Here is a 23,693-nt window from a genome sequence, read left to right on the forward strand (position 1 = left end):
CAGCACTAAATTAGATGGGGGGGGGGTTTAAAAAAATGACACCAAGTTATGAGGAGAACCGTGTCCCGGGCTCCTGCCTTTCCCTCAGCTTTTTACTCGAGCCCACACAGTTTACCTCAGCCATTTCTTCGCGGCTTGTGTGTGTGTGATTTTTTTTTCTTTTTTTTTTCAAATAACTCACCCAAACTGCCGGCGAAACCGTCCATCTCGCGCAGGGAGGGAGGCTTAACCGTGCGGCTGTGCTTCGTACTGTGTGCGTCCCGCTCGCTTCTGTTATTTATTTGCCTCGATTTAAATTCTTCCTCTCTTTTTTTCTCCGTGCCCTCCCCGGACACGGCGTTCACGATTCGCACTCGATGGCAAACCCTCTCTCAGCCTCAACCTCACTCGCTGCCTGATGTTCGTCAAGTCACTCGCATTTCCCTCCCTCCCTTTCGAAACCCGACTTTCAAACCGCGCTCGCTCGCTCCCCGCCCCCCTCGCCGGCCACCGTCCCCGCCACCGGGCTGCGGACTGCGCGTGCGCTCGCCTGCTCCCAATGCCTGCTGGGTGTTGTAGTTTTGTTTCCTTCCTCGGACTCCACTTCTAACAATCGGTATAAAGTTTATTTATTTAAAAGCAAAATTACTGCGGATGCTGGAATCTGAAACCAAAAGAGAAAAATGCTGGAAAAGTTCATTTATTCCCAAATTCCCAAAGGGTGCAGCGCGCCACACTGGTGCGGCGACAGAGGACGGCGGGAAGATTCAAGGACAATCAAAGAAACATTTAAACATTCATGTATAGAAACCCGTAGAAGTTTCCAGATTTCATGTCATCTCTCTTTGTGTTAAGACTTAACACCAGTGTGGCACGCCACACCCTTTGGGAACCATGAACACTGCAATGAAGTTACTGTGAAAATCCCCTAGCCGCCACACTCCGGCACCTGTTCGGGTACACTGAGGGAGAATTTAGCACGGCCAATGTACCTAACCAGCGCATCGTTCAGACTGTGGGAGGAAACTGGAGCACCCAGAGGAAACCCACACAGACACCTGGAGAACATGCAGACTCCGCACAGATAATCATCATAGAAACCCTACAGTACAGAAAGAGGCCATTCGGCCCATTGAGTCTGCACCAACCACAATCCCACCCAGGCCCTACCCCCATATTCACCCACTAATCCCTCTAACCTACGCATCTCAGGACACTAAAGGCAATTTTTAGCATGGCCAATCAACCTAAACTGCACATCTTTGGACTGTGGGAGGAAACCGGAGCACCCGGAGGAAACCCACGCAGACACGAGGAGAATGTGCAAACTCCACCACAGACAGTGACCCAAGCCGGGGATCGAACCCAGGTCCCTGGAGCTGTGAAGCAACAGTGCTAACCACTGCTACCGTGCCGCCCGAGCCAAGCCAGGAATCAAACCCGGGTCCCCGGTGCTGCAAGGCAGCAATGCTAACCACTGTGCCACCATGCAAATCACCTCAGTCTATGCACAACTTTGCACATTCACCGGATGTCTTAAGGCAAGTGAATTACTTTTGAAGTGTATAGTCACTGTTAGGTCAGAGACAAGGCAGTTAATTTGCACACAGCAAACTTCCACAACCTGGCATGGGGTGCAATTTCTCATCCTGTCAGTTTGGATCTTGTTTGTTCCTGACGTGGGGACCATGAATTGGATTTAGTTTAAATTGTTTTTTTTGGTTGGAAATAAAAGTACCTAAAGGTTAAAAAAAAGCTAAGTGATATCCGGTATCTGTGGAGAAAGAATAGAGCCAACATTGAGTCAGGATCCTGCTGAGACTTTCCAACATTTCTCTTTTTGTTTATGAAAGTGATGTAAGGATTTGATAATCTCTTTTTGGTAATGTTGATTAAGGGATAAATATTGGCCAAGACACCATGGAGAACTCCACTCCTCTTCAGATGAATTGTAGAATGGGGTGTTTTATACAACACAATTAGAGAAATAAAGTTTTGTTTTAAATCTTATCTGTAAGGTAGCACATCTGACAGTGCAGCATTCCTTTAGTATTGCACTGGAGTATAAACCTTGATTTTTGCACATTTTGGCACAGGACTTGAACCCAGAACCTTTTGACTGAAAGGCAAGACTATTATCCACTGAGCCACAGCTGAGAACCTTTTTCAAGAATATCTTTAAGGTGTCTTTTTAAGTTAAATTTCTCACAAATATATTTTTATATGCAACACTTATTTTCTTAAATACAAGAAAAATGCAGTGTTGGAAATCTGAAATATAACAGAAATTTCTGGAAATACTCAGCAGCTTCTGCGGAGAGTGAAACAATTAATATTTTGAGTAGAATACGTATGACTCTTCCTCAGAACTATTGACCAAAAGCTGAACTGGACCAGCCATCTAAACTGTGGCTTCTTCAGTTCCCATCTTCTTAAACAAGAATAACTGTTAAATTATTATTTTGTGTTCTTGCTGGTGATGAGCAATGGTTTATTTTTCATATCTGTGACAGAATCTCCCAGTTTATACAGAAGATGGGCATTAACAATTTACCCAGATTACTGGGAACTGTCTTGTAAATTGGTGCCATTGCGTCTGATGAGTTCTAAATGATATAACACCACTGATTTTATTATTCTGCAGCATTTTCTCTATTACTGAAAGTTGCAGTTCAAACTAGTCCATAAAGTACAGTTTGATCAGGGTCCAAGTGACAACACTGTGACAACAATTATTGCAACAATATAACATTATCAACATTATCATGGTAATATAAAATAAACGACGACATGGTGGCACACTGGTTAGCACTCCTGCCTCAAAGCACCTGGGACCCGGGTTTGATTCCAGCCTAGGGTGATTGTCTGTGTGGAGTTTTCACATTCTTCCATGTCTGCTTGGGTTTCTCCGGGTACTCCAGTTTCTTCCCACAGTCCAAAGATGTGTGGGTTAGGTAGACTGGCCAAATTAAATTGCCCCTTAGTGTCTCAAGATGTGTAGGTTAGGGGGATTAGTGGGGTAAATATGTGGGGTTACAGGGATAGGGCCTGGGTGGGATGCTCTGGCAGAGAGACAGTGCAGATGCATTGGGTCAAATGGCCTCCTTCTGCACTATAGGGATTCTATGAACGCTAAAGGGTTGCAAGATCAGAGGGACCTGGGTATATATGTGCATAAGTTGTTGATGGTGGCAGAACAGATTGAAAGTTAATAATACATACAATACAATATTCTGGGTTTTATTAACAGGGCATAGAAAAGAAGAACAAGGAGGTAATATCGAAATTGTATAAGTCATTGGTTCTGCACCAGGTCATGTATTACATCCAGTCCTGGATGTCACACTTTAGGAAGAATGTAAAGGCATTAAAGAGGGTGCGGGAAAGATTCATAAGAATGGTTCCAGGGATGAGGAACTTCTGTGATGAAAATAAATTAGAGAAGTTAGGACGGTTTTTCTTACAGAAAAGAAAGTTGAGGGGAGATTTGAAAGAGGCATTCAAATCATGAATGGTCTGGACACAGTAGATAAGGAAAATGTTTCAATTCGTGAAAGGATTGAGACCAGGAAGGAACAGATTTAAAGTCATTGTTAAAAACAAAAGTGATATGAGTTAAAAGTTGTTTCACAGCAAGTGGTTAGGGCAGTGGTTCTCAAACATTTTTCACTGGGCTGCACTTTCGGAATAAAAATTTGCTCGTGCCACTCCGAATTTTGTATTGATAAGAAATACATTCAAAAACAATAAAAAACAACTCCTAGCAGTGCTTGATTCATAACATAGAACACAACTACTTTATAATATGATCATGGGACACCGAGAAAGTATAAAACAATGCTTGTTTAAACCATGTTTAAATGTTTCTTTGATTGTCCTTGAATCTTCCAGCCACACTTGCCATCCTCTCTCGCCGCACCAGTGTGGCACGCCGCACCCTTTGGGAACCACTGGGTTAGGGATTGGAATGTACTGCTGAGAGTGTGGCAGAGGCAGATTAAATTGAAGCATTCAAAAGGGAATTATACTGTTATCTGAAAAGGAAGAATATACAGGGCTTTGTGGGGAATGGCACAAGGTAAGCTGTTCAGTGAGAGAGCAGGAGCAGACACGATGGGCCGAATGGCCCCCTTCACTGTAGCAATTCTGTGCTGATTTAGTTCTGTGGTTATATTTACTGATAATTTAAGAATAACATAATTATTGATTGTTATTGTCATGGACTCTGTGGGTGTAACTTAGGCTAAGGAAACTAATGTTAGATCTGTAATTTGAAAAATTCTGTTTTTGAATGAGACTGAAGATTGACCGGAAACTGAACTGGCCTAGCCATATAAACAATGTGGCTACAAAAGTCGGTCAGAGGCTAGGAATCCTGAGGTGAGTAACTCGCTTTCTGACGCACAAATTCCTGTACACCATCTACAAGGCACAAGTCAGAAGTGTGATAGGATACTCTCCACTTGCCTGGGTGAGCGCAGCTCTAACAATACTCAAGAATCTTGACACCGTCCAGGACAAAGCAGCCCGTTTAATTGGCCCCCTATCCACAAACATTCACTCCATCCATGACCAATTTAGGAAAATGCAAACAGATTGGAAGATTGGCAGATCCAATTCAATTTGGAGAAATCTGCAGTAATATGTTTTGGGAGAAGAAGCAAAATGAATGAGTATACACAAAATGGAAACATTCAATAGATGTTCAGAGTGGCATAGGGATTCAAATATATAATCCTGGAAAATGTAAATGCAGGTCAGTAAAGACATGAAAGATCAATAATATGTAGGTTTATAAATAGAAGCAGAAAGTACAAACTTAAAGAGGTAGCAATAAATTTATAAGATATTGATGAGAGTACTCTACATAGTATTGTGTGCAGAAATGTGTTCTGTCTACAAGATGTACTGCAGGAACTCATCAAAGCTCCTTCAACATCAGCTTCAAACCCACAACCACTACCAACTGGAAGGACAAGGGCAGCACACATCTAGGAATGCCACCACCTGCAAATGCTTCTCTAAGTCACTCAGTATCCTGACTTGGAAATATATTGCCATTACTTCACTGCCACTGGGTCAAAATCCTCAAACTCCCTCTCTATCAGCATTGTGGGTGCACCTACACCATATGGACTGCAGCAGTTCAAGAAGGCAGCTCACCACCAACTTCAAGGGCAATTAAGGATGGGCAATAAATGCTGGAGTAGTCAGCGGCGCCCTCATCCCATGAATGAACAAATAAATCTTTCCAGCCAACCAAATTTAAATAATGACATGTTGACATTTCTCTAAGTCAATGGTTTGAAATGCTTTTTCCCAAATATGTGTACCATCAATTTACTTGTAACTGACTGAAGCAATTATGATTAAGAAGTAAATTAGGGTTATCGGAGCAGACATACTTGTTTTATTATAAAGATACATTTATTGTGTTCATGACCAGTGAGGTCGAGCACTGTGAGTAGTGATAAAATGGGTCATTTAAATTCTGAAAACAATCTCATAAATTGAATGGGCTTTGGACATAAGGCACCTTATAATTGTGTATACAGAGGGCAAGGGAAGTATGGAGTGACATAATTAATGGTGAAAGTCACCTAAAGCTTAACTTCTTTCCTTAATTTGCACCATTCTTGGGTCCCTATAATGTTTTGCAAGTTCTCGGGATATTCTGGGTGACCATTACATGCCTTTTGTCACAACTATAGGTTCTCATCCCTGGTGTCATCCTGATGAACATCTGGTATCTTTAAGAGACATGCCTTTAAGAGACATTCTACGTGCAAGTGCCCAAAAGCTGCACACAATAGAGTGCTCTCATCAATATTTTATAGATTTATTGCTACTTCTTTACGCTTCTTTTTATAAACCTACATATTATTGATCTTTTATGTCTTTACTGACCTGCATTTGCATTTTCCAGGATTATATATTTGAATCCCAATGCCATTCTGAACCTCTATTGAATGTTTCGATTTTGTGTATACTCATTCATTTTGCTTCTTCTCCCAAAACATATTACTGCAGATTTCTCCAAATTGAATTGGATCTGCAATCTATTTGTCAATCTTCCAATCTGTTTGCGTTTTCCTAAAGTTTTAAACAATCTGTGTTTATGTGTGCCAAACTCACTAATTTTGTCATCAGTGGATATTCCCTGTGGTCAAGACCAAGTTATCTATACATACTGAAGCGGTGTTCCAAGTACATAGCTTTGAATCATTTTTTAATCTGAGCAAAATTAACTCCATTCCTTAATTTTTCTGTCATAAATCAGCTTTCTAACCCTGCTGCAAATTTCTCCACCTACTTGAATTTTTACTTGCCTGAATTTGTAAGAGATTTTTGTGAGACACCTTGTTGAGCACCTTCTTAAAATTCATATGTACTTTTATTGAATTCGCTTTATCAATTTTGTGATTCAGTAATTAACCACACATTGTGCTACAACGTGTTTCAATGATTTTATATGTGAAATGCTTTTAAGTCTCTATGTCAGCTTGGAGGTACACCCTGTTGGAATATAGACCTTCCTGAAATTGATAAATTGAAGAAGTTGGGGTAGTTTTCCTTAGAGAAGATGATGTGGAGATGCCAGCGTTGGACTGGGGTGGGCACAGTAAGAAGTCTCACAACACCAGGTTAAAGTCCAACAGGTTTATTTGGAATCACAAGCTTTCAGAACGCAGCTCCTTCCTCACTCACCTGATGAAGGAGCAGCACTCCAAAAGTTCGTGATTCCAAATAAACCTGTTGGACTTTAACCTGGTGTTGTGAGAGTTTTTACTGTGCCCTTAGAGAAGAGAACATTGAGAGGTGTTAGAGGTATTCAAAATCATAAAAAAGTCTAGATAGAGAGAAACTGTTCCCATCAGCAAAAAAGTCGAGGTCACAAGGACACCAATTTAAGGTGATTGACAAAAGAACCAACAGCAGCATGAGAAGAAAAAAATTATGCAACGAGTTGTTATGATCTGGACTGTGCCACTTGAGAATGTGGTGGAGGCAGATTCAATCATGGCTTTGAAAAGGGAATTGGATAAGCACCTGGAAATTTTTTAAAATGCAGTACAGTGGAAGGAGAGGGGATTGGAGCTAGTTTTGTTCCTTTTGCCAAGAGACAGCACAGACATGATGGCCTGATTTTGAACATCTCTCAATGTTCTCTTCTCTAAGGAAAACTACCCCAACTTCTGCAGTCTATCGGTTTCAGGAGGGCCCATATTCCAACAGGGTGTACCTTCAAGTTGACACTAGTGACTTAAGAGATTTCACATATAAAATCATTGTAACACATTGAAGCGCAATGTGTGATTAATTATACACTTTAATCATTCTGCACTGTAACCTTTTAATGAAAAGCAATGAAAGATGTGAGGGCTTGGATGAGCCAGCAATAAATGTGTAAGATATTGGTACACAGCTCTTTGTGATGAGCATACTTGGGTCATCTACCTGCTAAATGGCTGTTACTTAGCAGCTTCCTTATGCTGTATCGCCGACCTCCACATCTGTTTCGAGATACAGGGCCCAATACCACTTCCAGCCAGGTATATTGCATGACTGTACTCTGTGGACTGTGCCACTTAGTGCCATGAGGAAAGTCTTGTTTGCATTTACCTCATGAGCAGCACATCCACTTTTCCAGCAACCAAATACACGGTTTCAGATGCTGCATTACTTCATCATTTGGCCACAGAGTCAGATTCTTCGCAACTATATGTATCTACCATTCCTTTAGAATTTATCAACCACTTCTTTTACCCCCCTCCTTTGCTCTTACTGAGTTGCCTAAAATAAGTTTTCCTTTCCTACATCTGATGTCAAGTTTAGTACTGTACAGACTGAATAGTGTATAACCTCCTGTTATCCTCACGAGAAGGGGCTTTATAGTTCCTAACAGGACAATCACCTTTGCACCTGCTTCAGTCAGAATCTGCACATCTGACACTGGGAAAATCACTGCATGTTTTAAAAGTTTTACATATCTCCACATTTAATGTCCTTTAATTCTTATTTTTTCCCTACTCAGAGTATTGACGGAAGCATTTTTCAAAGGTTACAATGCATAATATCATCATCATGAACCTACCTTCACATGGTCACAATGCTTTAACTTTCAACGGCAGTCCTTTAAAAGCTACATGCTTGTGATATTCCCTAGGGCCTGATCTTCATCTACTCATGAGCAATGCTCAAACTGTGCAGGAAAAGTGTTTAGATAATATTCAAGATGCCTTGAGGCATCCAGCATTGCCAACTCATCATTTTGATGACTTCTGACGTGAGCCTCATTCAAGGTTTCCAGCAGTTCTTTATCTAAGATTGCTGAATTTTCCTGACAATAAACATTCAATTTATGCTGAAGCTGGCAATTATAAGAAAATACCTTTTGAGACAGTGGGCACTGTGTAAGGAGGATTATTTTAGCCACATGCTGCCTCCAAAAATATTGACACCCTCCGTGATTACCTCTCTCCAAATCGAAATCTCAGTAATAATGAATTATATAATAACTTGAGTTTCAACATATTAAAAGAAGTACCACGTTTCTATAAATGAATGAAACCATTGTTAATTTACTTCATTTAACAATAGTCAACAAAAGCAACATAAATTCAGTATGTTCTTAACTAAATAAATTTTAATTTAAATAAAAAGTTAAAATGTAATTAATAAACGTTTTTGGCACTGCATGGGCTGAATTTTACATGCCCATGGTGGGCGTATTTCCCTTGGGGGTCAGGGGTGGAGGGTGGGGGTGGGGGAGGACACATAAAATGAGGTGGGTGCCCATCCCACCAGCATCCCAACCATCTCCGAGCTCTCTCATATAATACGGGGGAAGTGTCAAGCACCTGATGCGCGATATAACTCACGAGGCTAGAGGTACTCGGGGAAATAGAGCAACAATAGAGCTACCATATATAATACACGATCCCAGACTAAAGGGTCCCAGACAGAGCAGTGACCTTTATACCTCTCCCAGGAGGCGGAGCCCGACTGGGATGTACCATAAGAACTATATTACAGGTAGAACAGCCCAACCCTAACCCCAACAGTAACATGTAGAACAGCCCAACCCTAACCCCAACAGTAACATATATACAGACTCATAGTACTGGCCAGACCCTGGCTCAGCACTACCTGGTGGGAACCAACAATGGTTCACCACATTCACCCCTCCTTTGAAAACAAAGGCCGGCGGGGTACAAAACACAGAACAATTGTTCATCAATCGATAAGTTCAGATGGTCTGGGGGACCGCACCGTCGTTGTGACCTCCTCAACACCGGCGATGACACCGGTGTAGGCACTCGCGATGAACTCGGGCACGCCTTGAAGTGGCGACCATCTCCTGGACTCAGGCAAGCTGTACACGGGAGTAAAAGGGTTAAGTGATGGTCCCGCACCGTGTCAGGAGGGGAAACAATAGTTGGGGGGTCTCTAACAGGAGGTATGGGAGCGACAGGGGTTTCCAAGCCCCCTGCTGGCTCCAGGTCTCGAATCGAGACCGTGTCCTCTCGCCCGTCAGGGTATGCCACATAGGCATACTGAGGGTTGGCGTGGAGGAGATGGACCTGTTCAACCAAAGGGTGGGACTTGCGGGTCCTAACATGTCGCCGCAGGAGGACATGTCCTGAGTACGTCAACCAAGACGGTAATGAGGTCCCAGAGGAAGACTTCCGAGGGAATGAAAACAGTCTCATGGGGAGTAGCGTTGGTTGCCGTACACAGGAGTGAGCGTATGGAGTGGAGCGCATCAGGGAGCACCTCTTGCCAACGGGAGACTGGAAGGCCTTTAGACTTCAACGCCAGTAAGACAGCCTTCCAGACTGTAGCATTCTCACGTTCAACCTGTCCGTTACCCCTTGGGTTGTAGCTCGTGGTTCTACTAGAGGCAATTCCGTATGAGAGCAGGAATTGCCTCAAGTCATCGCTCATGAACGACGAGCCCCTATCGCTATGCATGTAACAGGGGTACCCGAACAGGGTGAAAAGATCACGAAATGCCTTGATAACCGTGGCAGCGGTCATATCGGAACAAGGAATGACAAAGGGGAATCGTGAGTACTCATCAACCACATTGAGGAAGTACACGTTCCGATCTGTCGAGGGAAGGGGGCCCTTAAAATCTACACTCAGTCTTTCGAATGGACGAGTGGCCTTAACGAGTTGTGCCCTGTCAGGTCGGTAGAAGTGCGGTTTGCATTCCGCGCATACCCGGCAGCTTCTGGTTATAGACCTGACATCCTCCACCGAGTAGGGTAGATTCCGGGCTTTTATGAAGTGGAAGAGCCGAGTGACCCCCGGATGGCAGAGGTCATTGTGGAGAGCCTGCAATCGATTCTCCTGCATACTAGCGCATGTTCCACGCGACAGGGCATCTGAGGGCTCGTTGAGTTTCCCTGGACGATATATGATGTCGTAATTATAGGTGGAGAGTTCGATTCTCCACCTCAAGATCTTATCGTTCTTGATCTTGCCCCGTAACGTGTTATTGAACATGAACGCCACGGACCACTGGTCCGTGAGCAGAGTGAACCGTTTTCCCGCCAAGTAATGGCGCCAATGCTGGACGGCCTTCACAATGGCCTGGGCCTCCTTTTCCACCGCCGAATGTCGAATTTCGGGGCCTTGGAGGGTGCGAGAGAAAAAGGCGACGGGCCTGCCCGCATGGTTAAGTGTGGCGGCCAGGGCGAAATCCGATGCATCACTCTCCACCTGGAAGGGGATGGACTCATCGATAGCATGCATCGTGGCTTTCGCGATGTCGGCTTTTAGTTTTTCAAAGGCCAAACGAGCCTCTGGTGCTAGGGGAAAAGAGGTAGACTTGATGAGCGGACGGGCTTTGTCCGCGTAATTGGGAACCCACTGTGCGTAGTAAGAGAAGAAGCCTAAGCATCTTCTCAGTGCTTTTACGCTAGTGGGCAGGGGAAGTTCGAGGAGGGGACGCATACAGTCTGGATCAGGGCCAATGACCCCATTTTCCACCACGTATCCGAGGATAGCTAGGCGGCGCGTGCGAAATACACACTTCTCCCTGTTGTAGGTCAGATTCAGGCGAGATGCAGTGCGTAGGAATCTAAGAAGGTTGGCATCGTGGTCCTGCTGGTCATGGCCGCAGATGGTGACGTTATCCAGGTACGGGAAGGTAGCCCGCAGTCCGTTATGGTCCACCATTCGGTCCATAGCACGCTGGAAGACCGAGACCCCATTCGTGACACCAAAAGGAACCCTTAGAAAATGGTACAAGCGACCATCCGCCTCTAAAGCCGTGTATTGTCGGTCCTCTGGGCGAATGGGGAGCTGGTGGTAAGCAGACTTTAGGTCGATGGTGGAGAACACCCGGTACTGCGCAATTTGGTTGACCATGTCAGATATGCGCGGGAGGGGATACGCATCCAGCTGCGTGTATCTGTTAATGGTCTGACTATAGTCTATGACCATCCGGGGTTTGTTCCCACTCTTGACCACCACGACCTGCACTCTCCAAGGACTAGCGCTAGGTTGTATGATCCCTTCCTTGAGGAGCCGCTGAACCTCAGATCGAATGAAGATCCGATCCTCAGTGCTGTAACGCCTGCTCTTAGTCGCGATGGGCTTGCAGCCTGGCACGAGATTCTGGAATAAAGAGGGTGTGGTAATCTTAAGCGTCGAGAGGCTACAGATGGAGCGCGTTGGGCAATTTAGAGGCTGCGAGTCTCCCACTGAAAGCGGAGGGAGTGGCCCACCGTACTGTAGGGTTACACTCTTCAAGTGGACCATGAAATTTAGTCCTAGGAGTATTGGCGCGCAAAGGTGCGGTAACACTAGGAGCTTGAAGCTCTCGTAAACCGTGCCCTGCACCGTCAGATTTACCACGCAACTCCCTAGCACGGTGACAGACCGGGACCTTGACGCCATTGAAATTGTCTGCTTGACAGGCTGAATCCGGAGGCCACACCGCTTCACGGCGTCTGGGTGAATGAAGCTCTCCGTGCTCCCGCTGTCAAACAGACAATAAATCGTGCGTTTGTTTACCTGTATGTCCATCATGGACTTGTCGAGTCTGTGAGGCTTTGCCTGGTCCAGGATGATCGACGCCACCATTGGTTCGTGGGTGCCACTGCAGGCAGCTGAGATGGATGATGGCGACCCCTGCTGGTCATTCGCGGTCGGTGTCGACCAAAATGGCTGCCCCCATAGGTCGCATGTGGGCGATGGCGCCAAAACCAGCGGCCCCTGGTGGTCGTGCGTCTCTTGCGACTCCGTCGTCTGGAATGGCGACGTCCTGGCCTCGCACGTGGAAGCAGCCCTTGACGATGCCGACGACGAGGAAACCGGCTCCGGGGAGTCACACGCCGCACTGCTGTTCCTGGATGGAAGTTTGGATCGGCATACCTTCGAATAATGCCCCTTCTTGCCGCAGGCGGAGCACAACACCGCTTTAGCGGGACATCGCTGCCGAGGGTGCTTCACTCCCCCACAGAAGTAACACCGCGGGCCGCCTGGAGCTGCTGCCGTCGTCAGGCCCGAGGGTGGGAACGCAATCACGCAGTTTTTCGGTCCCGCTGAATGAAGTGGGGTCTGTGACTGCCCCTGCCACGCTGTCTCCACGTGGTCGTCGGGGTACATCGCCAGACTTTTGGAGGCCGTTTCTAGCGCATCCGCTAGCTCTATGGACTTAGTGAGATCGAGGTTACCTTGCTCCAACAGCCGAAGGCGGATCTAAGACGAGCCGATTCCCGCCACAAACGCATCTCGAGCGAGGTCGTTCATGTTCTGATCTGCCGACACTGCTTTGCAGTTACAGCCCCTGGCTAGCTGTAGGAGCTCGCACGCGTACTGTTCCGTCGTTTCGCCGGGCTGCCGCCGTCGAGTGGCTAAGAGATATCGAGCATGCATCTCGTTCGGCGGTTTAATGTAGCGCTTCTTAAGAAGCTCGAGGGTCCCTTTGTAGTCGGTGGCCCCACGGATCGCTAAATATACAGCGTCGCTTACCCTCGCGTGGAGGACCCGGAGTCTGTCGGCGTCGGTCGGTGGTGACCGCTGCGGAGGCTTCGAGGTAATCCTGAAAGCATTTCAACCAGTGGTCGAAGGTGTTCGAGGCGCCCGCCGCATGTGGGTTCAACGTAAGCCGTTCGGGTTTAAGCATTTGCTCGCATGTTCTCTGTGTCGTTTTGTTTTTTTCAACGAAGAGAGTTCAATTGTAGTCAATAAAATTGATGCGCGATATAACTCACGAGGCTAGAGGTACTCGGGGAAATAAAGGCTTTTATTGACAACAATAGAGCTACCATATATAATACACGATCCCAGACTAAAGGGTCCCAGACAGAGCAGTGACCTTTATACCACTCCCAGGAGGCGGAGCCCGACTGGGATGTACCATAAGAACTATATTACAGGTAGAACAGCCCAACCCTAACCCCAACAGTAACATGTAGAACAGCCCAACCCTAACCCCAACAGTAACATGTAGAACAGCCCAACCCTAACCCCAACAGTAACATATATACAGACTCATAGTACTGGCCAGACCCTGGCTCAGCACTACCTGGTGGGAACCAACAATGGTTCACCACAGCACCAAAATTGTCAGCCAGCCATATTTAAATAAACAATTAAGAAGTTTCTTATCACGCCAATTGACCCTGATAATATGCTGCCCGCACCATAAAACTTTTGGAATGGGCAGCAGGAAGCCCAATTTTTAAACCTAAATGTTTAAAGGGTGGAAAGAAAGGAGGATTTGGCTCTTTGGGGCTGCCCTTTGCTGATTGCAGGGTGGCCTCCCTTAGGTTGAACCCTCATTCCTTCCCTTAAACCCACCCCACACACACCACCCACTGCCCCCCTCCCTAATCTATCCAAAACCTTCCCAGCTCAAGACATCAGACTTACCTGTTCTGGGGATCCAAGGCCCTGAGGTCCTATCTTCACCAGCATTTCCAGCAGCGGCCACTGATGCTTTCCTGGCATTGCTGGGACAGATAGAGCAGCCAGTCAATCCGATTGGCTGGAGCTCCAGAGGGCAGAATTTCAGCCCCTAGAAGGAGCAGAAGTTCCACTGGGTCCTCATTAATCAGCCCCACAGTTCTTTATGGCTGTGGGGCGGGTCAACGTAGAGAGCGTCCACTAGGGGAGGCACAGTGGTTAGCACTGCTGCCTCACAGAGCCAGGGACCGGGATTCAATTCCGGCCTTTGGTGACGGTCTTGTGCAGTTTGCACATTCTCCCCATGTCTGCGTGGGTTTCCTCTGGGTGCCCCAGTTTCCTCCTGCAGTCCAAAGATGTGCAGGTTAGGTGGATTGGCCATGCTAAATGTGGGCTTCCAGGGTGTGAGGGCATGGTTGGAGTTGGTGGGTCTATCGGAGAGTCGGTGCAGACTCGATGGGCCAAATGGCCTCCTTCTGCACTGTAGGGATTCTATGGTACATGCTGTCATGGTTTCCAATGGGAGTGAGAGGAGAGGTGTGCCATCTGCGACTCAGCCGTATTATTCAGCCTCATGTATATAAAAGGAAAACAAATCAAGACATGGTCTTTATTGAGAATTTTTTAAAAATAGCAGTGTAAATGCTGAGGCAAATAATATAAGAGGATGGAGGTTATGCTAGAACTGTATAAAACCGTAGTTAAATCACAGCTGCAGCACTGCATATAGTTCTGCTCACCACATTACAAGGAAGGATCTGATTGCACTAGATAGGGTACATGGTAGATTTACAAGCACAGGAGAGTTTTAGCAATGAGGAAGGAAGCCATAGAAACCCTACAGTACAGAAAGAGCCCATTCGGCCCATCGAGTCTACACCGACCACAATCCCACCCAGGTCCTACCCCCATATCCCTACATATTTACCCACTAATCCCTCTAACCTACGCATCTCAGGACACTAAGGGCAATTATTAGCATGGCCAATCAACCTAACCCGCACATCTTTGGACTGTGGGAGGAAACCGGAGCACCTGGAGGAAACCCACGCAGACACGAGGAGAATGTGCAAACTCCACGCCGACAGTGACCCAAGTCGGGAATCGAACTCAGGTCCCTGAAGCTGTGAAGCAGCAGTGCTAACCACTGTGCTACCGTGCCACCCTATTTGATTTGATAAACTGGGATTGTTTTCTGGAAATGTTTTCTTTGGAACAGTGGAAGTTGAAGGGAGATTTAATTTAAGTGTATAAAATTATGAGAGGCCTGGATACAGTGGCTAGGAAGCACTTAGTTACCTTAGCTGAGAGATCAATAACCATGAAGTGAAGATTTAATTGGTAGAATGGTTAGAGGTGAGTTAAGAAGAATTATTTTCACCCAAAGGATGGTGAGGATCTGAAAAGCGTGGTGGAGGTGGAAACCCTTATCGCACTTTGAAAATACCTGTCATTACACTTTGGAAAGTGGAATTCAGTCATATATCTCTTCTGGCCATCTTAGAGACAGTGGACTAAATTTAATGTTCGTGACGGTGTCTTGTCTGTCACTGGAGAACTTGCAGCAGTTCTGTGATGCCTCCATTGGGAAGACCTGCTGGAAATAAGTGACTACCAGAATTTAACTGGCCAGCATCAGCCTTGCCTGGGATTCAGGACCCCAGGGATGGAAATCTCACCCTCCTGAGAGCTGTCAGCCAATAAAAGGCCAGGAACTCTATGCTACCTATTAGCACCACTAAGAGCAATAACTGGTAATGCACCCATCAGAGGCCGAGGAATCACAAGGGACCCAGGCCACAGGTGAGTGAGGATAGGTGGGGGTTGCAAGGAAGGTGTCTTTGGCTGGGTGGTGATGAGGGAAGGTGTCAGAAGAAACGGCAGCGGCATGACACTCAGCATTCCTCCCACCTCCCCCCTTCCCAATGTCAGGTCGATTTCTGTTCCGTTGAATGGACCAATATATGTCAACAAGGGCAGCATTCACGGATGATCTGGGGCTTAATGCATGATAGAATACAGGCGTAAAAGTTTTGGATAAGCTGACAATTGCAGAGAATGGAAGACACAGCAGGAAAGCCTTGGAATATTTTCAGGTAAAAATTACTATATTTTTAAAATAGTTTGGAGGAGGCACCAACCAAATAAAACTAAAATACAGGGGTACATACACATGACATCCCAAAATTAGCAAGCTATAGATGTAACTAAGCAGTACTACAACTAATGAATTGGAGCAAAGCTCTATTGCCCTACCATGTCTCATTAACAATGATGATGGACACAGTCAGGCAGAAAACAGGAGGAGGGGGCTCTGTAAGGAATCCCTATTATCAACTTTGATGGAGCCAAGCACATGAGTACAAGAGGCAAGGCTAAAGTGTTTCCAAGCATCATCAGCAACATGTGATGCCGTTGGCCTCCTCCTGAGGTCCTCATCACTATATTTGCCGATATCTAGGCAATTCTGTATGCACCGTCAGATATTAAAGAGATGGTTGAGTGCATTGGTCACACAAAGGACAGAGGCCCTGACAACATCGCACTTTAATACTGAAGATCTGTGCACCCAAATCTAACCCTCCTTCTAAAAAGCATTTCCAGTGCATTAAGTTTAAGTTTATTTATTTGTGTCACAAGTAGGCTTACATTAATACTGCAATGAAGTGACTGCAATGAAATCCCCTAGTTGCCACACTCCGGTGCCTGTTCGGGTACACTGAGGGAGAATTTAGCATGGCCAATGCAATAACCAGCACGTCTTTCAGACTGTGGGAGGAAACCCATACAGACACGGGGAGAATGTACAGATTACACACAGACAGTGACCCAAGCCACGAATCGAACCCAGGTCCCTGGCTCTGTGGGGCAGCAGTGCTAACCACTGTGCCACCATGTCGTTCCCTTAATGACATTGGGTTGATGTACAGGAGGATGTACTGTCTCCAGACGGGACAGCCAGTGAGATTCTGCAAGAGACGCTGCAGGAAAGGATGTCCCGAGGCATGGTACATTGGGGAAACCATGCAGACGCTACGACAACGGATGAATGAACACCGCTCGACAATCACCAGGCAAGACTGTTCTCTTCCTGTGGGGGAGCACTTCAGCGGTCACGGGCATTCGGCCTCTGATCTTTGGGTAAGCGTTCTCCAAGGCGGCCTTCACGACACACGACAGCGCAGAGTCGCTGAGCAGAAACTGACAGCCAAGTTCCGCACACTGGAGGACGGCCTAAACTGGGATCTTGGGTTCATGTCACACTATCGGTAACACCCACAGCTTGTCTGGACTTGCAGAATCTCACTGGCTGTCCTGTCTGGAGACAATACACATTTCTTTAACCTGTGCTAATGCTCTCTCCACTCATTGTCTGTATCTTTAAGACTTGATTAGCTGTAAAGATTCGCATTCTAATCAGTATTCTGTAACTTGAGTTTGTGTCTCTGTGTGCCTTGTTTGTGAGCAGATATCCACTCCATCTGACAAAGGAGCAGCGCTCCGAAAGCTAATGGCATTTGCTACTTTAACCTGGTGTTGTTAAAACTCTTACTGTATTTACCCCAGTCCAACGCCGGCATCTCCACATCTTGTCAAAGCAGGCCAATCTTCCCAATCACTGCAGTTGGGGACCTACATATTCCTTCCAGCCAAACCAGTTCCACTGGATTTTTTGGCCTCACTGCTAAGAAGGAAACCCCAGATGTCTATACTTGGTTCCCTGCCAGACAGATCAGGCTTGGGCTACATTAAAAAACAATTGCATGCCATAAAGTGAGAGATGCAGATTTTTTCAAATTGACTTTTGTTGCCGATATTTATTTTGTGACCTTATAAGTGGATAATGTTTTCACGTGAAGTAAGTCTACATATGTTTAGATGACTGAAGCTGCCACTTAATTAGTGCTGCTCATGTAAAATAACTCCTTTTTCAATTATGGCATTTAAAAAATGTGGAGAAGACCTACTGGTATTTGGAAAAGACAACAGCCCTGAAAGGCCATGGGGCAACATCCTGGCATCAGTCCTATGATGTGCTTGCTGGGAACCCGCTGGAGTGTATGGAGCCTAAGTTATTTTAATAATTCCAATGGATGCTTGTGCCTGTCGGGATCTTAAATACCCACTAGTTGCAGGGGAGGAAGCAAATTGTGGTACTAGTTGCCCATTCCAGAAGGATGCGTATACACCTGTGAATATAGCTCATAGCACTCCATCAGCGCTCTTTATAAAGAGTACAGAGTACTTTGGAGACTCAAACTGTAGCTCAGGGTTAGACATTCAGGGTGAGTGCCACACATACTAGCTGACAGGTCAGAAGATTTGTCTTCATTGGTCATATCAGCTTGCTGGCAGAGCAACTGGCAGAGAAAGCCAATACCTAAATCTGCCACGCTCTAGCCTAATTTCTTGACCTTTCACTTCTCTCTCAATTGATTGGTAGTCGGAGTGGTGATAGATTCCTGGCCCCTGTTTTTTTTTTAATGGATTACAAAAACAATGAGAAAATAGCAAAATAAAATGGTTTTGGAAGAGTTCCAAAGGGCAGAGACACATGATGGAAATATCAGCCCAATTGACGGGTGGTGGAGGCGGTGGGGGGGGGATGCAATCCAAATCAGAAGAGGTGGGGGGGGTAGGAAGATTACCCCTCAGCATTGAACAGAACACACTATGGTCATATACTACCCATCTCAACTTGAGTGAGCAGTAAGGGGGGGTCCCCAAAGCTGGTGTCACCTGCTCACTACTTCTTGTCCCCCGTGCTCTTTTTCATCCTTGGAATCAAACTGCGTTGTGGGACTTGGCCATTCAACTAGATTTCTCAATTTTACAGAAATATTTGGAACTCTGCAAATACCTATTTCAGTTTGCTGCAGTGGTGCGGTTTAGTTAAAATAACCTCAGGCAGGGATTACCTTCAGTAGCAGTTCCATAAAAAGGAAGATTCTTGTAGCGACCAGAAGGGAACGAACCTTGCATTTTCTTTCTCAGATCCTTGCTGTGTACTTGTTCATACTTGGCAAAGGCTCGGAGAAATCTGTTATGTGCGTTTCTAGCAGGCTGCTGATGAGGAAGAAAAACAAAGACTTTCCTAAAAGGTAGGAAAAATATTTCATAATTCCCCTGCCCAAAGAAAAACATCTGGGAGAATATTTTATGTGGAAATTGTTCTCACACAATGAAATTACCTTTTCAAAAATAAAAGTTTAAAAACTAATCAGAAACAACGGGGAACTTTACGGATGAGTAACTATAAATGCATGTCTTTTAATGAAATTCTTTTCAGCAATAGGAAAGTAGTTTGCTTAATGAATGTGGAAGTGGAATGGATGGCTTATAACAGTATTATTAATGAGCACTGGGGATGCCAGGACCAGGCACGCTTGCGGGCATTGGCCATCAGTTGAGGAGGGGGAAAGGCAGTCCCGCCTTCGCAGCCCACTGTCAGCCAGCCGGTTTCACTGGATGGTCTCCACATGTGGTGATGTGTTCCCCCAGGCACAGAAAAAATACCCACAGATACCCTGGGTTTCCCATAATTGGCCACTTAAATGTCATCTTTCCTGTCACTGACAAAATGGCATAGGAGATGTTGGGCACGTCATCCGACACCCTCTCATGTCATATTCTCAGCCTTCCTGTCTCTTAGCACATATCCAAAGTGCTGGTAAATTCACCTTTCAGCTCATGTTGGCACAGTCAGGTGCCTTCCTTCCTTCTCAGTGCTTCCACTGGATTACCCCTTTTTTTCTGTCAGTGGGTTCTGAGTGGGAATTCCTGATCTTGGGAAAATAGCAGCAACAGCAGAGCTCAATTAGGTGCCTGGAATTGCTGCTGAGGTGAAGGGGGGGTGGGGCGGCGGCGATCAGATCTTGCTGAATTGCATACCTGATTTTTAGAATATCCTCAGTCTCATTGTGCTAATGCAGCACGTTTACAGAATCTGCTGAGGTAAAGAAAATGTTAACTTTAAGAAACAATTTATTATGGCTTCACCTTGCCACAAGGTCCAACAAGAGAGTGCAAGGTCATAAGACTTGCATCACTTCCTGTGATGATGTATATTGTCTCATTAGCATATTATACAGTTAGGGAAAAAACCTTTGCTGTTGGGATTTCGTGTGCTGGCTGGAAAGCCAGAAAGACACTGCACTGCCTCTTTTTGGGAAGCCCCATTGAAACCAATCAGCCAATGGTGAGGCAAACAATGACCTTCGCCTGGAATCAAGACTCTACCGGTGGTGGTCTTGCCAATCAATGGCCAGGAGCTCATGTTCTGCAGGAAAAGCACCTACCAGAGTCGGAGGATCACTGTGCGACCCGGGCCACGGGTAGGTAATGTGTGGGGGACGTGACTTCATGGAGTGGGACTCGCCGGGTGAGGGGTGAAGGGGCATCAGCAGCCAGGGCAGAGGGGTGGTTCTCAGTGGGCACTCATCTTCTCGGCATGGAATGCCTTGATCAGGAACTGAGTGCCTTTGATGAGTGATAAGCTGGTCACACTATTTTACCTGTCGTGCATCACTGAGCTTCTGCTGGGTTGTGGAAATTGGCCAAATATTGCACATTTGGACTGCCTCTTAATGAAAAGTTGTGAGACAGATTGGTATGTGACATAAATAACCTAACCCCCCCAAAAGAAGCTGTTGACATAACCCAATCTGGACTAAAAAAAAGCCATTGAAATAGTCTTATTATTTGAGAATGCAGAAAAAAGGGGCTCAGGAACTACAAGGGACATCAGGCAGCAACGTCCTCCAACAAGGTGGAGGGACCTCATCTAATCAATCCTCAACGGAGAGTGCTTGTGTAAATAAAGTGTTAAAGGTCCATTTTTGATATAGGAACCCTAATGTCACCACCAGACAGTCAAGGAAAGGCAGTGATGACCCCAAGAGTATTAGGAGTATCCAAAATGAAAATGCTGGCTCGGAGTTACATCTGGTGGCCCGGTCTTGACTCTGACATCACAGGTTTGGTGAAGTGATGTGATTTCTGCCAGGAAAATCAATGTTTTAATCAATTCCATGTTTTTAATCATGGTAGGTGCACACTTGTTGGTGGTACACCACATGAATTGCACAATGTCTCAGGCTACGATCGAGAAGTTACGACAAAGCTTCAGTACACATGGAATACCAGACGTCCTGGTTTCCAATAACAGCATGGCCTTTACTCTTGGTGATTTCCAAAACTTTGTGCTCTCCAATGGCATTCAACACGTCCAAACTGCACCTTATCACCCACTGCCAAATAGACTGGCAGAACAGATGGTTCAAACCTTCAAAAACAGCATGGAGACCTAACTGGCACAGTTTTTGTTTGATTATATGACCACACCGCAAATAGCAACAAGTGTTGTCCCAGTGGAGCTGTTAATTGGATGATGGCTTTGTACTAGATTGAGCCTGCTGTTTCCAAACTAGCTGGAGAGGATGAAGTCCCAACAGGAAAACCAAAACAGAAATTATCATTCTGCAAGGACAGAAATAATTTTCACACTGGGTGCTCAGGTTCATGTGAAAAGCTTCAGGGATGATCCCAGTTGGGTCCCTGGGATCATTATGCAAAAAATGGGACCAGTATCTTACAAGGTCAAAGCCCACGGTAAAATCTTAAAGAAGCACTTGGACCACCTCAGAGCCGAGGAGTCCATGCCCGAGCAGGCCTCACTACTTGCCATGAAGATGGCAGCTGCCAGTATCAGCTCGAAGTTGACTCCACATTAGCCCCTCTGGATAGTGAAAGTACAGAGATGGAGGTTGAAGAAGCTGGCCTCCAGGCTGAAATGGAACCTGAGGAGGAACCTGCATCGGTAACCCTACAACGCTCCCTCCGAAAACGAAGATCCTCTGTTTGGTTTACGCTTCCTGATCCAGCCCCGCTAAGCGGTAGAAAGGACCTTCTTGCAGAGTGGGTACACGCCTTCTACTACTATTTCAGTGAAGAGAAAGAGCCCTAAAACTGCAGATTTCTACATCAAACCTGGAGGGGCTGATTTTACCATTTTGATTCCAAGTGCTGGGTGTACTTGAATTTGGGAGTGTTTTGGATCTGACTTTTAAACCTGTTCTCCGGCGCTCCCATACGCACTCTGCCTGAAAAAAACCAGCGATTCTGAATCGCGCTGCACAAGTCTGTGGGCGGGGCTTAACATGCCTGAAACACTGCTGCTCCGATCAGTGCCTCCAACTGCACATGCTCACAAAAAACAATGATAGATTGCTGTTCCCCCACCACATCGCGCCCGGCCCGGATAATGGCGCCCCTGGCCCCCTCACAGACATTGCCCCACCCCCACAACATTACTGAGCCGCTTATCCCCCCATCCTGCCTGCCACCCAGACCGATTGCAGCCCCCTCCCACCCTTCCCCCCCAACGATCTCAGGCAGGGTGGCAGCAGACCCCCCTTCACCTGGGCACCCAGTGTGAAAATTCTTTCTGTCCTTGCAGAATGGTAATTTCTTTTTTGGCTTTCTTGTTGGGACTTCGCCCTCTCCAGCTAGTTTGGAAACAGCAGGCTTAATCTGGTACAACACCCATGGGAGGATAAAGACAGGGGGTGGTGAGCCAGACCTCCGGGTCCTCACCCTCTTTGAGGAGCAGGCACTGGAGATCTTAAGGGAAGGGGAGATGCGGGCTGTCAGCGAAAGCATGGTCGGGCTGCCATCAAGACGTGAGCACCTGTCATTCCTTCAATCACTTTGAGGCAACTTCTCGGGGGTACAAGTTTCTGGTGCAAGGGACAAGGTTTAAAGGAGATGTACGAAGCATGTTTATTTGCACAAAGAGGGTAGTGGGTGCCTGGAACTCGCTGCCGGGGGAGGTCGTGGATGCAGATACGATAGTGGCCTTTAAGGGGCATCTCTACATCTCTGTGAATGGGATGGGAATAGAGGTTTATGCTCCCTGGGAAGATAGGGGGTTACAAATCAGATGGACAGCCTGGTCACTACAGGTTTGGAGGGCTGAAGGGCCTGTTCCTGTCATATAGTTTTGTTGGTTCTTTGTTCTATTTTCAATGGAGACATGCGAATCATGTGTTTGGCATCCCGGATTCCTCTCCCTCCCTTGCACTTAACCTTGTGTCCTGTGTTGCAGGGACAGATCTGGACACCTCGGGGCCTTCTGGACTACAGACTGCAGCTCCCACCCATCCTGGTCAGCACAGCTCAGATGAGTCCTCAAAGGATATGGGTGAAGGAACCGCCGAGGGTGGCACTGTTTTGGCGTCAGCTGCCACCTCACAACTCACCATCCCAGATACTGACACGTTGGTGGGTCCATTTAGTGTTGAGGCTTCTGGGTCACTCTCTGGTGAGCACGGCACATCTGCTGATGTACATCGTGTGGAGGAGGGAACGTCTGAGGCCTCTGGCATGCGGAGGCTTGCTGGAGGTGAGGACTCAGCTGGCCCCAGGCTACATGCTTTGACAAAGGATCGTCTGGACTCGAAACGTCAGCTCTTTTCTCTCCTTACAGATGCAGCCAGACCTGCTGAGATTTTCCACCATTTTCTCTTTTGGTCCCAGGCTACATGCTGGTCCTCTGCGATCACTTCTCCCTCAGCTGCTAGAGATGCAGCAACAGAGTCAAGGAATGCAGAAGGGGCAGATGGCCACACTGGGCCGACTGCGAGGCTGTTGGGAGGAGTCCCAAAGCTTTCAGGTGGACCAGCTATTGCCTGTCCTACGTGCTTCCCAGGCCAACACTGCAAGGGTGGTGTCTGCAGTGGAAAGCCTGGGGCAGGGGATCCTCACCATGAGTGGCAGTCTCCAAATGATGG

At 46.4% G+C, this 23,693-nt stretch overlaps 1 protein-coding gene across 3 annotated transcripts in view; it reads right to left on the reverse strand.

Moving 5' to 3' along the window:
* Nucleotides 1-23,693, reverse strand: part of eml4 (EMAP like 4) — a 422,596-nt gene that overhangs the window by 253,259 nt on the left and 145,644 nt on the right. Inside the window, exon 1 of one of the 3 annotated variants that reach the window (XM_078229706.1) lies at nt 182-465. The exons of 1 other annotated variant lie outside the window; for it this stretch is intronic. In XM_078229706.1, coding sequence (XP_078085832.1) covers nt 182-206 — 25 coding nt within the window. In that variant the 5' untranslated portion in view covers nt 207-465. Of the gene's footprint in view, nt 1-181; nt 466-23,693 lie in introns of those variants that run through there. One more of the 3 variants, XM_078229708.1, reaches the window with a different exon arrangement.

Source organism: Mustelus asterias, chromosome 15 (assembly GCF_964213995.1).
Source record: "Mustelus asterias chromosome 15, sMusAst1.hap1.1, whole genome shotgun sequence".
Classification (NCBI taxonomy): Eukaryota; Metazoa; Chordata; class Chondrichthyes; order Carcharhiniformes; family Triakidae; genus Mustelus; species Mustelus asterias.